At 43.5% G+C, this 22,582-nt stretch overlaps 1 protein-coding gene across 3 annotated transcripts; it reads right to left on the minus strand.

Annotated features, from left to right (window-relative positions):
- Positions 1 to 873: 873 nt before the first annotated feature.
- PPP1R17 (protein phosphatase 1 regulatory subunit 17) lies at positions 874 to 21,892 on the minus strand. Of its 3 annotated transcripts, XM_061374883.1 has the most exons (6): positions 21,609 to 21,892; positions 19,410 to 19,483; positions 14,591 to 14,703; positions 12,551 to 12,703; positions 11,078 to 11,239; positions 874 to 6,059 (listed from the first exon to the last, which is right to left on the minus strand). In XM_061374883.1, exons 3-6 carry the CDS (start codon positions 14,667 to 14,669, stop codon positions 5,980 to 5,982), a joined length of 474 nt encoding a protein of 157 aa, XP_061230867.1. In that variant the 5' UTR covers positions 14,670 to 14,703; positions 19,410 to 19,483; positions 21,609 to 21,892; the 3' UTR covers positions 874 to 5,979. The 3 variants fall into 3 exon arrangements, with proteins under 3 accessions (XP_061230867.1, XP_061230868.1, XP_061230866.1); XM_061374884.1 differs by lacking the exon at positions 19,410 to 19,483 and having other exon boundaries at positions 12,551 to 12,700; XM_061374882.1 differs by lacking the exon at positions 19,410 to 19,483.
- Positions 21,893 to 22,582: the final 690 nt, after the last annotated feature.

Consider the following 22,582-nt stretch of genomic DNA (forward strand, 5'->3'; position numbering starts at 1 on the left):
CGGTTATTTACCCATCTTAATATTGTAAGTTATGATCTTCTTTCAATCCATGACATCCTTTGGAGCAGCACCTTGTCAAAACGGAAAACTGCAAACCATTTTGGGCTGCTCCAAGGAAGTCTCAAGGATTTGTGAGGCAAAATTTCTCCTGTAAGAATTAGGCTGACTCCTCTGATCAGCAGTATCGCTGCTGATTCTGTTGTAGATAGTTCACTTGCTGCGAATCACAGTCTGTTACACACACTACAGGTTTGTAACTATATCCGACATCAAAACTGTACCACCTGGTGTATGTAGCACTGTTGTGTGACGGTCACATTAAAATCGTGGCTGAAAAGGGACAGGGTGTTTTCCCAGTGTTTAGGATGTCCCTTGTTCCCCTAGAGAGGATCAGTACAATTCCATGCACACTCACCCTTGAGGCCTGATGCCTTTCTGCAGTGTTTTGCTGCCTGAGGGCTCCAATGGCACCTTATTTCTTTCCTTTATTTTTATCGTGTTTTCCCTGTGCTTCATGTCTGTGATTTTGACCTTAACCACCATCAGAACTTGTGACTTCAGCAGCTGGGCTGGGTCACTGCCTAAGCCAAACGCAAAGAGGGATGCACTTTAAAGCTGCCTGCTTATAAATGTGATTTATCTCTAGGAATTTCCCGAGAACTGTGCTTTGCTTGTAGAATTCCCTGAAATGTTTTACAGAAATAGGCTGTGTAGAAATGTAAAATTATACTGTCTTTCCAAACATGTTTTCTGGCTGTGTCATTCCTTCCCCTTAGGACACTTTTGGTTAATACTTTACCTAACAGAGTTCCATCTAACTGTTCTATGGACAAGTGGACAGCACTGGGGCATTAAAAGGGGATCCTCTTCTTATTTGCCTTTCATTGTGACCAACAGTTTATTGGGATTATTGGTTTTGTGTCACTGGCATCTCATAAAGGCTGTGTTTTTTTGTCTTTGCACTCCTGGTCCACAGTCCCTCCCTTGCCATGAAGCAGAGGTAACTTGCTGTTCTGAAGGTACTGCTGTGTAGTCAAGGCACAGGGGAATGAAACAACTTACCTGAGGTGTCATGGGGAGTGTATGTGACTCCCACAAATGTAGTGTAGTTCTGATCTCAGGATGTCTCTTCCCTCTTCCAAAGCCGGAGGCTTTTGGCCTAAACAAAATACTGTAAAGCAGGGAGGAAGAGGATGTTTGTGCAGACTGTTCCTTGTAAATATCAGGTAGAGCAATTGCTGAGCAGAGCTAGTTGTTCTGGTAGCACCCGGCCGGATGCACAGAGCTGTGTGGTGGAGTGGATGGGCTCATCCTTTCAGTCCAACCCTGACATCTAGTGTACACCGAAGGGAAATGTTCTAAGAGTGAAGTTCAGCAATGAAATCTGTGTTACCTGGGGGAGGTCTGGCTTTGCCACACACTTGGCCTTTGTCTGCAGTGGTAATTTCTGAGACAAATACTTAATGCCAACACAGAAAGAAGTCTGAGTAATCTGTCCCTCTTGGAAAGTCTTATGAGCAGCTCAGACTTATGATGCCATTTCAACTTGTTATGAATTACTTGTTGCAACTATCAACACTTGCAAATTTAGCCTTTTATTCTCTTTATGCTGTTTGTGAACTGAGTCTTTGCTCTAATCACTGGATCACGTTGCTATGGCAAGAAAGTTTGGTGCTTTCTTATTTGTGAGGGAGCTGTTTGTTTATTATTTTAGAAAGGGATTAAGGCTGAATTAAAAATCTAAATGTCAAAATCCGCAGTGAGTGAGGCATGGGGAGACTCTTGAGTATTCATTCCTTATATTCCATGTATTTCTGTATCTACACAAACAGGGACTGGAAAGGAAAATTGGCTCCAACATCCTCAAGGGCAATTGCAGCAGCCAGAGCAGAGATAAAGGAGAAAGGGAACGAGGAAGAGGGAGGAGGATTTGTGGCTCAGCAGCTTAGATGGACCTTTCCAGTTCTTTAGGTCATGAGGAAGCCTCTTGTCCTGTCAGTGAGTACCACTGGGAAGAGCCTCACTCCCTCTTCTGTACTCCCTCCCATCAGACATTTACATACATTGATAAGATCCCTGTAAGATTTCTCTCCTGCAGGCTAAACAGAATACAGAAAACCAAACCTGGGACAGGTATAACTTTGTCCTAGATGCTATGACCCTGGGGGACTAAAACCTACTTTGAAGGTTGGAAAAGACTCGACAGCTTGGAAAAATCCAACGCTCATGGCAATGTTATAAATGCACAGCTTGCATTTTACAGGTTCATTACACCTGTAAGAATAAGCACAAATGGTCCACCAAAAGTGCTTCTTTTGTTTCTGGAATGTACTTTCCAATTTTGCTGCTGCTTTTCCATCAAAGTCCATGTCTTTTCAGGATTCTCCAGGATGTTGGGTATAAGGATGGATTAAGCTTCCCTTCACAGCTCCTGAATCTAACAGACTGATGTGGGTCTCTCCCACAGGACCAAGAGCCAGTGTCATGGAGCAGAAACTGGCTTTTAATGTTCACTATTTCTATCTGTAGAACTACATTTCCAGAATACTGGTATTTCTGTTTGCACAGCCTCACTCTAAGAGGCCTGCGGCTTTTGGGGGATATAAGTAACAGAATGATTTGTGTTTATGAACTTATCTAAATGGAAGTGAGAAGCCAGAATCTCATTTGCTTCACTGACATGCAGTTCTGATTTTGGCTTGTAGATGTAAATGCTGGGCAGTCTCTCTGCATACAAATATACTGTAAGGTTATGCATAGAAAATGTAATCTCCGAAGGCAGGAATGACATAGGACATGCAGGAAGACAATCAGTTATAATAACCAGCCACATCTATTATTTAAGTGGTTGAAGCATTCTACAATTATTGATTTATTAACTGGTAAGACAAAATTTCAACCAGATAAAATTTCACTGTGTTGCTAACCTCAATGCATGCAAATGCTGCTTTAGCTGTGAGCAGTGTTAGTGATAGCATCATGAATGTTGCTTTGGATTTGTCTCTGCTGAGGTTTAGCTGGGCAAACCACTTAACCTCTGCACCTCATGGTTGGCACTACAGAAATACATCCTCTTCTGTTGGGTGATGGGCTTTCTGCAATCCTTTGTTGACAGTGCAAGGCCATTAAATCCCTTTGTTCCAAGTCTGTTGTAAATGGAGACCTGTCCCTTAGGTAGAGGTTAATAGAGAATTTCCTGCAAAAATATTATCCATTCACAGCCTCCTGACTGCAGTCAGTCTTTTACCCACTGACTGGAGCACTTCATTCCCTCTGAGGACTTGGAATGGTTGTCCTGGCCGGTGCAGACTTCTGCGGGGAGATGCACTTCCAGCTAAATATCTGAATGCAATCCAGCTATTAAGGCCTTCAAGCAGCCCATGCCTATGTGCACGCATTGTAAACAACCTCAGTCTGGAGCATCCCAGTCCTAAGAGTGCCGTAGAAAGGCTTATCCCGTTTCTGTGCTGTTTCCTTCTGGTTTTGCTGTAATGGCCATGGGGGACCCTTGTGGGCACTGGGTACAAAAACATTTCTGCCCCAGAGCACACCAACTCCAGCCATTTGCCTAGGAGAGCAATCTGTGCAGTTTTAGCATTGTCTGGTCTTAAAGGGAGGGTTCAGAGCCCGAAAGGCAATAAACAAACCCAATAAACTACGTTCAGGCCATTGTAGAGTCCACACACGCTTCTGCAACACCTAGAGGCTTTGTTCTGGGGAAAGGGGCAATGCTAATCTGATTGGAAAAAGATCATATTTGATTGCCATATAACGTAACATTTAACACTTTCACGGAGTGCAGTGAGGCAGGTGAAAGCTTTGAGAAATGATTCTTGCCAGTACTTCCCAGGAACATTGAAAAAAAACCCCTATTTATTTAATTGATCAAGTGAAAAATTACTTTTTAGTTGCTCATGTTGCTCCTGGGTGAAAAAACAGTAAATGCTGAATTACCAGGCTATGAATATGCGATTTTAAATGAACTGCAGCAAATGATGTATGTTGCAGCATTTTTTACGCCTGGGCTCAAGTTGATCTGTGCAGGGATGGTAAATTATGCTGCTGTGCCGTCAGAGATGTCACTGGGACCATAACTCCTCTTTGGTGAAGAACATGTAGTGCTAGGCTTAAAGGGGGGGTCTTTTTATTTCATATTAAGCTGTGTCAGCATTCCCCAGGCTTGGACACAAATCTTCAGAGCACTGAAGTCAGTCATATCCTGTTTGTGCTCCTGCTTTGTATCGGTAAAGGTCTTCATATCTAAACATGTACATTTTTCAGCTAATCCACTGCCTATTTGCATCTTTTCAGGACTCCACACTCTCACTCTTGCTGTACTGTGCATTGAAAATGTTCACCAACTTCACTGGTAAAGCTTGACTTGAATCATGTGTACCTCTTGTTACGCTCTTGCTGTGACATCCTTTACTATGGACCTGACATGAATGTTGTTACATGAACTATTGATTATTTTCAAAATATTAGCTCATCTGGCTGATTGATTAACAGGATAAAAACCAAACACCTCTCCTAGATGCCAGTCATCCCATCAATAACATAGCTGGCCTATTGTAGACTTTAACGCATGATTATTTATTATAAGCTTGTCGATTACATCTTGAAGCTGAATACCTGTGAGTGGACTGCATGCTCGTGAAAGATGCTGGGTCAGTCACTGTGGCAGATGAAGTCCAAACTAGTGTGCTCCTTAGCTGTCTGCCTAAGGATGTTAGGAAGATGACAACTAAATTCAGTCTGCCAGGCTGGAGAGATAATCTTTTGAGGTCCCTAAGGGTCCAGCCAGCAGCGCTGCCCCATCTAGTGCACAGAGCTATTAAGGTAAGCACAAAACTACCCAGTTCTACCTATTTTGTGTAATATTCTACAAGTACCTGTCTCTGTTTGTACCAGTGCTGAAGGCTGTAGCTGGGTGTGAAAACAATTCTTGATTGAACCAATGAGGTAAACTGTTAAAAAAAAGCACGGTGCTGTTCCACCTTGCAGTGTGTGTATGCCATTGAGTAACAGTACACTTTTTACTCAATTTTTACTCTCCTGCTGTGATTTTTAATCTAATTTTTGTCAGTTAGGAGATTTTCTTCAATCTCCTAACTGACAACCTAGGACTCAGTTAAAAAGCAGATGTTAAAAGAAAAAATAAGGAGCGAAAAGCCATGGAGAATAAGTTTATCTCTCACTAACCCAGGAATAAAACCTTTGAGAGGAAAAAAACCCACAATGGTCTACACTGGTGTAACAGGCAGGCACTGCACCTCCCCTGTTTCTCTGAGAGCTCTGCTTCTGTCCTGTTTGATGTGTCAGTGCTGACAGCCCTTAGCTGTTGAGTTTTCATTCTATGGTAAATCTTCTCTTTTCTCCTCACAAACACAAGTCACGAGCAGATACGGGCAGAAGAAGTGTGTGCTTTGCCTTTCAGGCATTCTAGCATTGATTCCATCTATCCCATCAGCTTTTCAGGTGCGAATTTTCACTGTGGTCAATGATATTCCAGCAGAGGAAAGCTGGACAAATGAGGTGAACTTACCAGGAGAAAAATGCTGTCTGAATCACTTGCTGATGTTTCATTGCTCTGTGCTACCAACCGCTCTGGTACCTAGTGCCAGGTACACTTGACTGGTGGTGTCCCTTTGTATTAACCCCTATCACCATGCACAAAGCTCGTTCTGATCCAAGGTGGATTCCTCAGTGACAAAAATCCTGGGAAGCCACTTTTAGCAAACTGAGTGAATCCTTCCACGTGTGAGTGAAATTTCTGCCATCATCTCCTATGATGCTTGATGGGATTCCATGAGATGCAGATAAGCACTTGAACATAATTTAAATTCAAGTGCATGCTTGAGAGAATTATTATCTATAAAAATGAAAGGACTTTTTTTTTTTTTTTTTACTTTCTATGTACTGCCACTTTGAATGACCCAGAATTATTTACACTGCATTACTGGAAATATCACTGTAATCTTAACTGGGGATTGCATCTCCATCCTTTTCTTCATCTTCCATAATCACTGTTTGCTTTTCTTCCGTAAGCAGCTTAGTGCCTTAAAATCAGAAGGACACAGAAAACAAAACAAACAAACAAAAAGAAGATGGAGGAAAAAGAGAGAGAAAAAAGAAGTTGATTTAAAATATTGATTCTTTAGAAAATATCCAGATAAGATTTTTTTCAGTCCTCTCTAATTTCTTGATGCTAATATGGTTTTCCAACATCATGGGAGTTACTCCTGCTACCTGTGGAAAGAGACACCAAGTTTCATCTGGGAACCTGTTTGTCAAAGGGGTGTGGGAAGCTAAAAAAGAGCTTACATGATGAAATAAATACTGTGATTGATCTTTGTGACTGAGTCAGCTTATGTGAATGTGTGTATGTTTTCTGTAAGTACATAGCATTATTACTTAGATCTTGCCAAAAGAGCCAAGTATTAGAATACCCACATGCCAAGTGCCATCCCCACTGAAGTTATATATTATCAATAAATTGCAAAAGCAACCAAATTAAGATCAATGTGAAAAAGGACTGAGGTTCTGGGTCATACCTTCCACAAATCTGTCTCTCCCTTCTAGCTCTCTTTCTCTCCCTTATAAAAGCAGTAAGTCCACCCCTTAAGGATTTTGAGGCTTTTATGTGACACCAAGATACCACAATTATTGTAACTGTTCTCCTCATTAGAGATTAAATTAATAGAGTGAAAAGAGGACAATATATTCACTAGAAAATGTTCTTGATCTCTATTTTAGCATATTGTGTTGGTTTTGCCTGTTGCCAGTAAAAAAACAAGTTGCCTGTAAGACAGATTTTATGCCTACATTCCTTGGTGTGGAGGTTAACATAGTCTAAAAACAGGATGAGGGTTACCATTGTGTTGAGACCAACAAAATCTCACCCTAATTCAGTCTCCTACTGTTTGCTCTCAGTCTGTGCTAACCAGCTGAGTTGTTCTGTCAAACCAACCTGTTTTGCTTCTTTCTGCATCAAAAGCCCTCTCACAGAGAAGGCTTTCAGTCTTGGTGAGGTCTGAAAATAGAGCAGTACCACACAGGAAGATTTTCTTCAACTTTGGAGGCTTGTCAAGAGCTTATGAGTTAATGGAAATATTAACTTACACTGCCTTTCATTTAAGTTAGCTCCTGCTTCATTTATATGCAGTTCTTGTGAACCAGCTGGTTTCAGCAAAACCATGGGATAAACTGAAAGGCACGAATGAATACTATTTTGAAACACAAAAGTCTTCATTTTTTCAAGCAACAGTTGAGAAAACACCATTGTTAACTGCGAAGAATATGCTGCTTTAAGGGATGGATGTGACTGTTCCCCACCCAGACTTCTATTCACATAGGCAAATACAGACACTTCTTTTTTCCACTGTTGTCTTTGGGGGTTGGGTTGTGTGTTTTTAGAGGGGAGTGGGGTATTTTTGTGGTGGTTTTCTTCATGGAACATTTGAGGAATGAGGAAAACACAACTCGAATATGCTTAAAATCTTAGCTACAGTGATCATTTGATGAGAGCTTACCTGTTTTGGGGATGAAGTCAGGAATAAGGGATCAGGAATGTAAGTTAAGTAAAGTTGTGTGCTGTGCCTTGTGATCATGTACACTCTCTTATTTAAATTATAAAGTGAGCAAGGAAAAGTACATTTATGTAATTCTGATGGTTATAGCACATAAACCAGCCCTTGTGCAGCAGATGCTAGAGACAGCTGGAAGGTAGCTGCCAAGCAGAGGTCCCCAGCTCTCAGCTGGACCCACATCAGTAGCATGCCAGACACTTACCACAATCAATAGCAAGATAATGCATCATTATCAATAAATCACTTTCGTGACTGATGAACTCCAAAAGTTTCCAGTAGAGCTCAGGATTTAAAGCTCAGAGAAGGATGTAGCCTAGAGCTGCAGGTTATTAACTTTCCAGCCCACCAGTAACTTCAAGGACAACATGCCTTAAAAATCAGCCTTTTAATGCAAAACAGTGCAAAGGGGATACAAATGTGATGTCGAAATTAGAGTTATTTTTGTAACACTGGGAAAGGATTTTTTTCCTTTGATATAATGCCACTGATCACTTGTGGGGAAAGTGTGCTTTACTGAATGCGGTTCGGGAATTCTGGGCTTAAAGGAGCAGGATGTTGGATTTGGGGAACGTTTGTAAGTCAGTGCTTCTCTGATTACTGTTCAAGTAAATCACCTAACCTCTCTGCCCCTGTTTTCCCAGCTGTGTGTGTTATGAAATGCAGCTCATCCTGCAGATCTGTTTTAAGGATTGCTAGGTGGTTCTGTTAGTGTCTGCCAAGTGATCTGACTTCAGAAAGCACAGTAGAAATGCAATGTAGTCATGTTTTCCCAACACAACTTGCAACCCCTTGCAACTTTGAGTTAGGGACTAGGACCTCAAAGGCTCACAGAGATATGAGAGCTTCTGTTATGAAGCTCAACCCCAGGCAGTAGAAGAAATTGGCTTAAATCATCCATTTGCCAGGTGCCACCTAGATCTAAGCCACTTCTCCTGGGTTATAAAATCAGAAACCCACCAAGACTGCACCAGGTGCACTTGACTACCTACAGACAACACCTGCAGCTGGGTTGGGAGAGCACTGGTGTGCTCCAGACACATCACTTGCACAGGAGAAGGGCAAGAGGGGGCATTACACTGCTGTGTTTCCCCTGTGTCACTCAGAGGTTTAGGGGGGAAGGATGATATTATCCTAAAGAAACAACCTTAACTGGTTTTCTAGGGCATGAGGAAGAACGAGGGTTTGAAACTGTGGTTTTACGAGTTATCTCTGATCTGATTAAAAAACCCCAAGCAGCCGTATTTCAGGAACCATGTTCCCATATTTACACATGTATTTACATTCTTGCTCAAACCCACAGGCCTGAAGAGCTCTCAGAAATGCTTCAGCTAATTGAATGTATTGCTAAGTGGGGATGTGTAACTGAGCTTCCCAGAGCTGAGTACAGGCCTTGGATCAGATTCAAATCATTTGCTGTCATGTGAGATTGAAAAAAACACCATTAGAATGGTGGTTGTATTTTGTCTTCTGGTCTAATCCCTTCAGAAGGACAAGGTCTTGGCTGACCGAAGGGGAGCTGGCCATTGGAGATGACCTCTGCATGTGGCTCATTTTTATACACATGGAACAACATGCTACTTCAGTAAGAGTTTGAAGGTTACGTACATTTAGAAGTCTGACCCTTCTAGGGGAGAGTTTTGTGATGCCCATCCTTAGACATTTAAGCTGGCTAAGGACTGACTTCCTTAGGCTCCTTCTGTGGGCAACAGGTAGCCATGGATTTCTCCAGATAGAGTAACATTCAGATCATAGAATCATAGAATAGTTAGGGTTGGAAAGGAGCTTAAGGTCCTGATTTAGCAGCCTCCTTTCTGTACCTGCATCTCCTATTTGGATTGGGTGTTCACAAGGTGTGAAACTGATTCTACTCTCTTGGATCATGAGACATCTAGTAGATACATTGATTTATATCACATTTTATGGGCTATTTGACTTACTTTTATTTGTGGTAAAAAATCTCTCTGAGCACCCAAGAGGGTGAGGGACTGTCCTAGAGTGCTCCTAACCAGCTGGTCAAAAGGGAGAAAGATAACACAGCTGCCATTCTTAGCTACATTTACAGCAAAGCTATTTGTGTGGACAGCTGCTTAAAAAGATAATCTAGTAATTAAGCTCTGTTACTACAAACAATTAAATGGAGTTTTTGAATTGTCATCTGAAAGTGGCATTTGGGAGGGATCTGAAGGAGAAATGGTAGAAATGGGGACAATCCTCATTAGCAGGTCACAAGGGATACATGCAGCACACATGCAAACAAGGCCAGTAACAGGGAACAGGGACAGAAAGGCCTGTCTATATCTATTTAGCACACGTATCCCTGTTGGGGCTTCTCAGGTCTCTGAGTCTATAATTCAGGTTCTATTTTGCACAGCAGTTTCACAAGAGAGCTCAGTTTGTTTGTGCTCTGTCTGCTACCTGATGGGATAACCCTGAAAGTAAACAAGTAGTAAATATTGGAGCAGTCCTTAGCCACAATGAGTCACTTTTTCATAGCAAGTCATGGAAACACTGCTGGCAAATTTCAACCAGCAGAACGCTCTATGGTGGTATGCATCTTGAAATGAAAATATGCATCCTCAGAGCAAGGAGGGAGTGAAATTCAGGCATTCAAACACACAGGCTACTTTGCCCCATTACAGGCATAAGCCTGTCAGAGGTGGTCAGTCACTGGAACACAGACCCAGAATACTGGATCTGGAAAAGTTGTGGGCAAGGAGAGGCGGTGTTTAGCAGGCTGCTTTGAATCCATGCTGAGTGCTGGAGGATGGATTCACCAGCAGGCAAGAGTTGTTGGAGGTATGGTTGAAAGCAACTGAAAGCTGCATCCCTAGCTAGTATTAATAATTAACATCTGCACCTGCAGAAGGATTGATGAACTGAGGCTCTTCTGTGATAGAGGAGTGTGGGAAATGTGACAAAGGGTCTTAAGGACCAAAACATGGCTGGCTGACTTCATGTGGTCACCAAGCAAATTAGGTGCTGCACTGTGTTATGCCAGGAGCACAGAGCTGCCTTTAAGGTGCTGTTAATGAGAAGTTCATCACAGTTTGGTTTCCTAAGTGCAGTCAGGGACTGTGGAATTAAGAGAAGGTTAATTGGGACAGCTTTGCTGCAGGTTGTTTAAGGCAGCATGAGTCACTATTAGTGGTGGTGACCTAAAAATTTGCATGTGATCAGGTTTGAAAAGCAGGGCGGTTGTTGGTTTTTCGCAGAAGTAGCATCGTGTCTGCAGATAATCAAGTGACCTAATGTCTTCTCTTACTTCCCTTCCCTTCTACCCCCAGAGCATAAGCAGGGGAAACGGAAAAGACTTTCCATGAGCCACCGCTGCTATTATATACATTTACCAAATAGGTCCAGCTCAGCAGGAACTGAGAAGTACATTGGGCCTAGCAACCTCCTTCCAGCCTCCTCCCAAACACACCTGTGGCACTACCCACTGTTTGCTTCCTCTTTGGAGGACTTCTTTAAGATAAATATTCTCTTACCTATAATCAAAGGTGGGATGTGTATTGCAGGTGTATCTTTTCTCCTGGGCTTTTTCTGCTCCAGTTCAGTGATCTGAGAGCCTGGATTCACTCTCTCTCGCTGTGGCTTCTCTGTGATGCCATACCTCTTCAGCAGACTATCAGAAAAGTCTGAAAGTATGCCTGCAGGCAAGGAAAAAAACACAACGAAAAAGAAAATGTCACTTAAGACTTGCTCACATCGGAGAAAATAGGCACTTGTGCAACTTTCCCACAGACTACTCTGAAATAAGGTGCCGAGTGCATGCACTGCTCTGCATAGTGTACCTACTCTTCAGGTTTTGCAATGGTATACGTTTCCTCCAACTCAATTTTATCCCATAGGCTGATGACAGTGATGCTATCAGGCCAGCTGGCTTCTGGTTGTACCTAATGCACTAAACTGCAGCCCATCAGAAATCGTGGTAAAGATGAGGGCAATCTTCTATTCCAGAAACTTAAACATCTCACCAAAGTAGCTCAATCATCTGGATGCTTAAAGCCTTTGCTTGGGAGCAATGTGACCAGACAGAAAGGGCCTATTTTAACCAGTGAAATAATGCCTTATGGTATGGCTACTACAGGCACAAAACACAGCTGTCTAGCCTCTGAACCACTCTTCCCTAAGAGGAAACTGTTGTGGAGATGATACAAATGAGAGCTGAACAGTCAATGTCTGGATTACAAATACTGGCAAATCCCAGCTTGTTCTTGGTGATTTATTGTTGGTACACAGGGAACCATGCAGGTAGCTACTGGCTAACTCCTCTGTATATATGCAATACGGGTAGAACTCGATGCAGTGGATGTAAGAGCACAGCTCTCTCCCCAGAGAGCACAAGGAGTGCTTGTTAGCAGAGAGAAGTGACAAACGTTTATTCCTACTGCTGACTTGGAAGGTCATCAGGTTTCAGTGGCAGTCTCCTGCTCATTCTTCCCTCCCCCAGGTTGGTGGCATTTGCCTCTCAAACTTCAGAGGTCTGTAAATGCACAGCAGCAGGGAGCATCCTACAAGGAGCTGTTTTGTTGCTGCAGTGGTTTCTGGCTTCCGGAAACACCCGGCCCTTGACAGAGTCCCCATGAGCACAAGACCCTGTTATTTCTAGGAGGAGCATCCTGCAGCTGGCTTGTGTGCTCCTCAGGTCTCATCCCAGCCTCATCCCTGGTCAACCGCCCTCTGAGCACTGGGTACATGTTTCACAGAAAGCACAGGCGCTGAACTAGATCCTTTTTGATTTTGAACTGAATTTAATGGGACATAAAGCATGGCTCAGCAGCTACAGACAAATGCACATCATTTGTCATATACAGGCAGCACCACTATGCACATGGCATTGAGCTGCATTCTTGCCCACATCCAGGGGACATAAGTGAATGAGGGATCTGCAGACATTTGCCTGGACTCAGTCCCCTTAGCTGAACTGTGATTCCTAAATCAAGAGATGTATTGTTCACCTGTTAGAGGTGGTGGGGTGTGCAAAGCCGGTGTATCTTTTCTCCTTGGCTTTTTTTGGTCCTGTTCAGTGTTTTGGGAAGCCAGGATGGTTTTCCCTTTTCTTGGTTTCTTTTTGAGGTCACAGCTCTGAATCAGCTGCTCTGAAAGATCTTCTGCAGAGGAAAAAACAAAGAAAAAAAGATGTGAAAAACCATGAAACTGAGTGGAAATAACCAGATGGTAAAAAGAAAAGCTTTAATAATACTGCCTTCATCCAAGTAAATTATAATGCCTGTGGAGAAACATCTCTTAAATAAAACATCAGCACAAGAGGCCTATGTGCCGTACTATATGGGAGTCAAGTGACTTAGGTGGTCCTTCTGCGTCGTAGGTGGTAGACATAAAGCAGAGTAAGAGACTATGGGCAGCTGTGTGTTACGTGGCAGAGGGAAAGCTGTACCATGGTGTGCAGGGGTCCCACAGAAATCCCTGTTTTCATCCCGCACTAACTGTGCAGGCTGTGTCTTCAAGAGTTACAAGGGCACTTTTGTGAAGGGAAGATTTACATGTGTGTGGTCAGCCTGAGGTATTGGTAAGCCGAGGCAGGATATTGTTCCCTTCAAGATTTGGCTTTATTTCCAGAGCAGTTGGTATTCAGTTTTGATTTATGTAACATTGCACTGGATTTTTGGTTTTCCCTTGACCCAGACTGTTTTTCTGCAAGAATAGTCATTTCTGGGTGCTTATGCAAGCCAAAAATATTGAAGATGGTAGCCTGTCAACAGGCTGCCCAGGGCAGTGGCTGAGTCACCATCCCTGGAGGTATTAAAAAGACCTGTAGATGTGGCAGTTAGGGCACAGTTCAGAGGTGGACTTGGCAGTATTAAGTGTATGGCTGGACACAGTAATTGCAAAGGCCTTTTCCAAGCTAAGTGATTCCATGATTGGTATCATCACACAAACCAATGCTTTGATTTCTTAAAAAGCTGCTTGTTTGGCTTCAGCTGAGTCTTCGTTCCAGGCTCTCTCACACTATTTGAGGCAGTGTACAGTTCTAAGTGGGGATAAACATGGAAAGGGTAACCTCCAGGGTGAAGCCCCGCGAAGATGTGGGGTCGTTTTCTGGCACTCACAGACTTTTTGCATGGTCCTAATGAGATCATTTCACCTCCTGCTGCCTCAGTTTCCTAGCTGTAGAATGAGAACAATTATGTTTGGTATACCAGCAATTGTATAAGTGGTGCCCGTAGCTAGGAATGCCATGTGGCAGAAGCAGAACTAGGATACCTTCCTTGCAGGCCAGATAAACAAAGTTTATAAGGTTGTGCTTGCCTGCAGCGAGACACTTCTTTTGACAAGGAAGTAAAATTGCATTTGTGTTTTGTTATTGTCATCACAAGGGTAACAACAAGCAAATAGGTTTTTGTTTCTGGGTTGCTAAATCTTCATGACAATATTGCAAGGCAGGAGTGAAGTAACAGAATCTGAAGCAGAGGCAAAATACCATGAATATGCAAAAAAGCACATCTATCAAGTATGAAGCTTGGTATTTAGGAGTGTGGCGGAGAAACGATGCCTCTGGTGCTCTCAGTGCAAAAGTTATGTATGAAATAGGTTCAAGAGAGGAAACAATGACAATGAAGGGGAAAAGCATTCAGAAAGCAGACTCAGTGGAGGCAAAGGGAGGAGGTGTCTGAAATCTTTTACTGAGACTGCATCTATAAAATGTGCTCAGGGAAGGCTCAGCCGTATCCCAGCTTTTAGTTTACAGTGGAGAAAATGCTCTACCTTTTTTACCAGGGGAAAGAACAATGATTCTTTTTTTCTTTCTCCTCCTTAATTAGCTTTGCTCTCGAGCTTCAGCTGATTTTTATATGCAGGAAGAGCTCTCTTTGCCTTTCCATCTGGCATCAGAAGTGTCAGCAGAAGGTGCAACCTATCGGGTTTCATGAGGGCTCAGTTTTGTTGCTGGAGGGGAAAAATGGACACTGGACAGGGCCTAATGATGTGAAGACAACACCTCTCTAATTAATGCAATGACATCATCTAATAACACTTACCTAAATGGTTACAGTGTGAGTCTCGCTTGTCCAGTCTGTCTTCTGGGATATCAAATGGCTGAACACATTCTGTTGACATCGTTGAAATGGGCTTTTCTTCCCCTTTGAAGCTACTACACCAGGAGAGAAGGAAAAGAAATTGCACCCTGACATAAATCAGACATATTGGTGTTATGTATCCACTTGCTAGCCAGCCAGATCATGAGAAGTTCTTGTCTTCCAGCTGCTCTCTGTCATGCAGTCTGCTGGTTCACATGTGCTAAGAGATACATTTATTCACTGCCTTTGCCTTGTTTACACATATTACCTATCCTGTTTTTCCACCTAGCTTGCTGTAAGCAACCCACACTAGTATGGGAAATACATCAGCTTTATAGAAGAATACTGACTTTGAGCATATAGAAAGCACTGTCTCATACACAGAGTATATGCTAGGAAATAAGGTGGTTTGTTCTGTTTTTTTTTCCATTTTTCCCCAGCTCTATACTAAGGATCATATTTGGTGTTTATCATACAAACTTACCTTAATAATGAATTCTGCTGAGTTACTCTTACAAGCCCAGCTCCTCTAACAGAGCTTTGATACCCCTGAAGACCCACATGTGAGTGCTGCCTCTGAAAGATGGCCAGTGCACATGGACCCCAAAGCCAGCATGAAGTACACTTACTAATCACCTTGGTAAGATCACAGGAGCCTGTTTCAGAAGCCTGTTTAAAAGCTTGTTCTCTGTAAGACCCACTAAATTGCTGTTTTGGCTCTTTTATTCCCCTTTTCTCACAATTGTAGAGGATCCTGGAGGCCAGCCTCCTACCTGAGCTCCTCCAGCATTTCCCAAGCTAAGATTTGATCCCAGACTTGCTCACTGGGGCCACCCTAGATGTCTTCACAGGAAGAAGAAAATTAGACCATTTTTTACTGTTGACCATTTCTATGGTTGCTTAACAGAAACCCATTACAGCAGTGTTAAAAGAAAAGAAACCTTCCACCCGAAGGTGCAGCCTGTGTGATCCTGGTATGTCCCTTCTGCCAGCAACAGCTGGGGTAGCTTCTTATTTACAATCTCTGTTCTCCATTTTCAGGGAATAATGGCAGACCATGGCTTATGTGTAGGGACGAGGAAGGCAATGAGGAAGAGAAAAAACAGGAGTACTGTCCTGGGTTCAGCAGTAGCATAATTTTTCTCCTTCTCAGTAGCTGGTGCAGTGCTGTGTTTTTGACTTTCAGCCTGGGAACAGTGGTGATAACACCGATGTTTTTAGTTGCTGCTCAGTAATGCTTACTCTAACCAAGGACTTTGTGAGTCTCATGCTGTGCCAGGGAGGAGGAGAAGCCAGGAGGAAGCAGAGACAGGACACCTGACCCAAACTAGCTAAAGAGGTATTCCAACCACAGCATGTCATTCCCAGTATATAAACTGGGGGCGGTTACCTGGAAGGGATAGATCACTGCTCGGGTCAGACTGGGTGTTGGTCGGCAGGCAGTGAGCACGGTTGTATTCTCTTCCCTTGTTATTTCCCTTATCATTATTATTACTGGTGGTAGCAGCAGTGGTTTGTTTTATACCTTAGTTACTGGGCTGTTCTGATCCTAACCTGTGGCAGTTGCATTCTTTTGATTACCATCTCCATTCCTCTGGGGTGGGGGGGGAGAGTGAGTGAGTGGGCTGCGTGGCTGAGTTGCCGACTGGGCTTAAACCACGACAGAGAGTTTGCTTTTATCCTGCTGGAGGTAAAGAAATCACCTATATTACTTCTCTGTAAATTGCAGTGGTTGTCTGTCAACAAGAAACAGAGCAGTAGGGGAGTCAACCTCATTTCTATGACTAAACTTGCATCTATATAAGGAACAATTAATCCTCAAGCAAAATCCAGTCACTTAAATGACTTCCAAACAAACTGTGAAAGGTTGCACTCATAATCACTCACTGAGCTAATTCTTCAGGGGATGAACAAACATGTCCTAAATTCCAGTGGCTTCAAAGTAAGCAGAGCAACACTGGCTGACAGTAATAAAGGTCAGGAACACTGACTCATAACGTACATATAGGATTAACTCCCATACCCTTCAGTATTCAACATCTGTAAAATCCTATGAATTCTGGAATACCTTATGGAATCAAGCCTGGATAAGGGGTTTGACCTCTGCCTGTTTACTCTAGGACTGCCCCCGTACAGCCTCACATCTGTACTACAGGATTACACTGCCTGGAGACTCCATCTGCATTTATGGGAAAAACATTAATCATCTTCCTTCCACTTGGGAAGACCCTGTATAAAGAAACCTTTGAATGCACCTTAGCATGGCATGGCTGCTCTGTTTAGCCGCTGTATAAATTAGCTATAGCTAATGAAATGGGATGCTTAAAATGAAGCAGTCAATTTTATTTAAAGCAAAAAACCAAACTTCTGAGCTGGCCATATGAAGGCTCACGCTGCATTTTGTGATGAGGGAGGTTTTCTTCTTCGATACCATTTGATTTTATAGGATTTTATTAGGCCACACTGGCTAAATGTTATCATAGTAGGAAAAAACGTTCTTTCCTGAAGGGTACTCATTTTAGACAGTTTTCAGTAAAATCAGGGATACCATTTCAGACGCTATGGACTTGTTTTGAACAGGTCTTGAGGCAAAAAAAGCTGAGACTAGATTGTAAAATTTAAATGTAAGATTGGTGGTAAATTATACTGACTGGAAATGCCTTATAAAATATGAATAATTTTGGTGTGATTTCACTGAAGTGTTTCGCTGAGTTATTTCACCTAATAAAAATAAAGCTTTGTAAAGAGTCTTAATGTAGGATTGCTATATGCCAGCTAGGAGACCTCCTTAGTTATTTTTCTTACTATACTCCTTTGAAAAAACTATATTCTAAATTAATCTCTTAGATGTCTTCACATTTCCATAGCCACAGATGCCAAGCCCTTGGCACCTTCAGTGCTTTAAAATATGGCTCTATAGCCTAATTCCTGACACATGCGCCCTTTTTGTTATTTAAAGTTTGCTTGCAGCCAACTTTGCTTCGCTTACAAGTGTTTTCCCACTGCACATAGTGACAGTCTGTGTGACAAAAGAATAAAAAGAGAAAGATTACCAAGATGTGTCATGAGTTTTGGTATCTTGGATGTCTACCCATTGCATATGATGTGTGAACCTGTGAGTGCTGTTGCATCCTGTCACTGTGCATTGCACACAAAGTGCTCGTACGAGGGAGAGGTGATGTATGTGAGTGCTGTAATGGTGCTTTCCCAAACCACTAAAATCAATTCCTACCACGAAAGAAACAGATTCCCCAGTAACCTTTCACATGGGAAGGAAGACGAGGGGGGACTGTATGAAGTCATTCATACGCCTTTACAAACGGAAGCACTTTCTTGAGTTTCTGTGTGTTAAATGAAACCCTTATCCTAGCAGCCTTCACACATGGTTTGTGCTCTCTGCTGCCATCAGTCACCTTGGTGAGTAGTGTTAACTATTCACAGTACAGACTAAGGTGGGATTTTTCTTGCACTCATATGTCTCTTGATATAATGATCCACATTCATCCTCTGTTGAATTGTAATGGTTACAGTGGAGCTCTAAATCATAGCCAGTGGGAGACACTTCCTGAAATGCATATAGATTTTTCTGTATGAGTTAGGACTCAACAGTCATTTAGCCTGGACTTTGGAGCAAGGCAGCTAGGCTGTACCACCCCCCTGCAGATGTGTGCCTACTTCTGGGAAAAGGCAGAGCTGATAAACACCTGAAATGCTTCCCTAAAGGTTGAATCATAGAATGGTTAGGGTTGGAAAGGACCTTAAGATCATCCAGTTCCAACCCCCAACTACGGGCATCACACTAGACCATGCTGCCCAAGGCTTTGTCCAACCTGGCCTTGAACACTTTCAGGGATGGAGCATTTACCACTTGTTTGAGCAATCTGTTGTTTGAGACAAGTTCTAGCTTTGCCTACACATTTTTACATTTGCCCCTTGTAAAAACATTTGGCATTCAATAGGATTTTCTCTACTTAGGGACGGAGAAGAACAAGGAATGATAAGTCAGCCTGAAAAATGCAGGTATGAGTAAAAGCCTCTTCATCCTCATGTGGATAAGGTCTCATGCTGAAGTCCCTGGCATGTAGCAACAGGACTCCTTTGGGCATACACACTTGTAAGAGATGGTGATTCAGATGACAAATATCTGACCTTTTCACTTTTTAGACGTCTGCTTTGGATTCCTATGTAGCTTAAAACACATTCAAGATTTTTTTTTCAGAGTTCTCAGTTGCTGTATACGCTTGATTAAAGTGCCCAAATGAAGTTATCCAGAGACAGATGTACAGCTCCTACCACTCACAAACACTATCTTAAAACACTATAAATGCAAATAATAGGGTATCTATTTTTCGCTTAAATTGTGAGTCTCCATCCAAAAGTCACCAGTGTAACTGGTTCCAGGAAACCAATTTTGGTTTATTATTTCAGATTAGTACATGCAGCTGCATTAATGTAGATATTTGTCACCAGTAATTAGGCTAGAGCTTAGGGAATACTCAGCAAAGCTACTATCACATATTTCTACCAAAATGATGCTTTTTTTTTTTTTTGCAGCCATCTGATCCTGTGACATTTAAACCAATGTGAAATGAAATCTCATGAGATCGATCAGAAAACTGAAGCTTCAAGTATCAAACTAAAGAGCTGGGCTTTTTTGCATTTGATCTTGAACTAGGCATGGAAATGGCTTTGGATATGGGAAAGTTAACTCTCCCTTTCTTGTCTTCTCAAAGGATTTGAATGGCTGTAGGTGCTATGCAGCTAGATGGAAATTAGGTACCTATGGCTATTTGTATCCAGTCTTAAGAAACAATGCAGAACTCAAATGAGACATCAGTAGCCAATCATTCTTACCTAGAAGATGCAGAAAAGAATTTCTGATCTGCAATTAGTATCAAAGTTGACATGGGCTACGTGAGCATCAGCGTCAGTAGTCCTCACTGTATATTAAGGGCATGAGTTTTTATACCTGCATGTCATTTCCTTGTGTGTTGAATTCTTAGAATTGCTGCACTAACCCTTTGTAAAGTCTCCACAGACTATTGTCTGCAGGTATGTGGGTTTTGATTTTTCTCTCTCCCCATCCCTTCCCCCCAGGGGAATGTTTTGTTCCCACAATTGAGCAAATCCCCAATAAAAAAACACATGCACTAGTTTGCAGGACATGCATAGTCATTAAAGAAACCACTGGCATGTTGATAAGGGTGCTACAGGAATAAAAGTACTTTTGAGAGTGTCCTTGTTGGGTGACAAGCAAGCAATCTGAATCTAATAAATATTTTTGTTTTGGTAGGTTGATTATGAAGTTGCCACAGAAGCCTGTGTGACCCTGTGTGCCTGTCTTCTCATGGACACAGAGCACTGCATATAAACACTTTTGCCACGAGGTGAGAGAACCAAAATGGAGACAACTGATGCCCTGGGGTGGGACAGCACACACACATGCTTGTCCATATTCCCATAGGTGACACCTGGCCTTAGTGCTGCTGATGCACTTGACAGTTGGAAATGGGAACAAGTGGGAATATCTTACAGTGTGCTGCCTCATGCAGACATGAGGCAGAGGTTGGACTGTAAGTTAGTCCAGCCTACACCAAGGGCAGCACCTCACTACCCTGCCCAGGCATAAGATTTGCCCTTTAAGCCTGGTGTCTCTCCTCCAACCACAGACACACTTATGGTCTCCTGACATGTTTTGATTACTAAATAACCCTTAACTGCTTTGCCCCTCTCTGTCTGGTTACAACGAGCACGTGAGCAAGGCGCGACAGGCAGGCTCCCAGCATCCTTACCCGTTCTTCCTACGTGGCAGGGAAAGATAGACCTGTCCTTCCTTCTGTCACATGTCCTCTGCGGGGTTCCATAGCGTGAGTAGGCCCCTTATTTGCATGAAGTCATTTACAAAGAAGGAATAAGAGACTATCATCTGGATTTGGCTCCTTCCATCTGCACTCAGCAGGCAGCCTTGTCTCCTTTACTGGCAAATGCACACCTTAGCCTATACATTGGTCCTATCCTAGCCCCATTACCACTGGTCCCTGGGCGAATATTGTGAATAAAGCAAGGCAACCCATCTCAGAGTAGAAAACTCTACCCAGAGTAGAAAATAGATGCCCTAAAAGTAGAAAGTCTGGGCGTTCCTGCTCTGCATTCCAAACTTTTCACTTTTACGATACGATTAACATTACTCTATTGGAGTGACTTCTTCCCTGGGCACAGAAGACAGCATCATGCTGCTGCACGGAGCTTCTTCAGCTATTTGGGCACTAGGCTGCTCTTTCGAGGTATTCTTGTCAGATTAGTCTGATTTTTATTTATTTAGAAGTATTTAAATGCACTTAGGAAACACTTTGGTATTTGAAAGCCTAATCCAGGCACCTCCCTCCACTGAAAACTTTTTGCTGCTAATAGCAGAACTGTCTGGGAGTAGTTTGCTCTCACAGCTTCTATGGGCTAGTTCAAAACCCTGGTTGGGACCATCTCACACTGCTTCCCATCAGCTCTCAAAAACGAAAATCCCAGCAGTTAAACTTTGATTGATACAGAAAAAAACTAAACAAGCAAAATAGTAAGATACATCTGCACAGGTTCTGGTCACAAATTTTTAGTGTTTGAAGATAACAAACTTACAGTAACTGTTTCCTTACAAACTCACCCATTCCAACCCTCTCTAGTGCGGTAAGAAGCCCTGATGCCAGTTCCCACCCTGCTGCTTGTAAGCTGTCTGAGCAGTTAAAGTTAGTTAAAGCAGTTATCTCTAAAGCACCGTCCTCCTTGTAACCCCACCACCCATGCTTTCCACTCTCAGCTCGGCCGCACCCCAACTTTCTCCACATGGGACCATCCCCAGCCCGCTCCCCACAGAGGGGGCGACTTTTCCTCGCTGGAGCTGGAAACAAAGGAAAGGACAAGAGGAGCGCCAAGGGAGGGGAGGGCAGGGTGCGGTGCGGGTGCGGTGCGGGAGAGGACTGGTACTTACGGCGCGGTGAGCCGTCGGGGCTGGCTGCAGCGGGACCTCTCCGGGCTGGGGCGCCGCGGCCGCTGCCGCCCGCCTTATCTAGGCAGCGTGGTGCGGAGTCGCTATGGTAACGCCGCGCTCAGGCCTCCTCCGCGGGGCGGCTGCATCACCGCCCCTGCCGCACAGTGCTGAGGCCGATGGAGCGGGGACAGCGGCGGGGACACGGGCAGCCCCTCAAGGCGAGGAGGGCATCTCTCCTGCTCGAGAGAGGCAGGGGAGGCTGCGGGAGCTCTGGCACACAGAGGCAAAAGGCAAGCTGCGGTAGCCACGTCAGGAGGCGCGAAGAAAATGGCAAGGGGAGGGAGAGAGGCTGGTGCTGTCTGGGACCCAGGGGAGAGCTGAGGATAAAAGTGGAGCAAGGAGGCAGGGCATGTGTCTGGGAGCAGCACCACAAGCACTAAAAGTGATGGACACCGTCTCCAGCGACGGGGTTCAGCGGTGACTGCCGTGTTTGTGTACGTACCTGGCCACAATCAGTTACACAGGCGCGGTATTTACGGAGCCTGCTGTGGCTGCCGGTTGTTTGCCAGCAGAGACCAGTCTCTCCTATTTTAGCCCGTGCCTTTGGATGGAGCTGTTATTTCAACTGAGGGAAAACATACGCAAACACGCCTGACGTTGGAAAAGCTCTGGGAGAAATGCTTTACTCAGTGGTGGGGCTGTGAGCTGCCCCTCTCTCAGTATTCATCTGCAACAAAGATGCCTTTGTCGGTGCCCTTTTATTAAAACACCATTAAAACCTGTGACAGCTCACATCTGTAGTTACCTCCTCCTTCTCTTCCCCCATCAGCGACTGCAGTTCAACAGCACCAGCGTGCTTTAAATTGGTCAAGGTTTCTTTCATAAATAATATATTGTACAGAAAGCCCAAAGGGAGAAACTGCTAATGGCCAGCCCTGCAGAACGTGCAGCACTCTCTGATCCCGTGTGTTTCA

The sequence above is a fragment of the Neopsephotus bourkii genome, unplaced genomic scaffold (genome assembly GCF_033783945.1).
Source record: "Neopsephotus bourkii isolate Nb327-2 ecotype Australia unplaced genomic scaffold, CSIRO-AGI_Nbou_v1 NB_1655, whole genome shotgun sequence".
In the NCBI taxonomy this organism is placed as follows: domain Eukaryota; kingdom Metazoa; phylum Chordata; class Aves; order Psittaciformes; family Psittacidae; genus Neopsephotus; species Neopsephotus bourkii.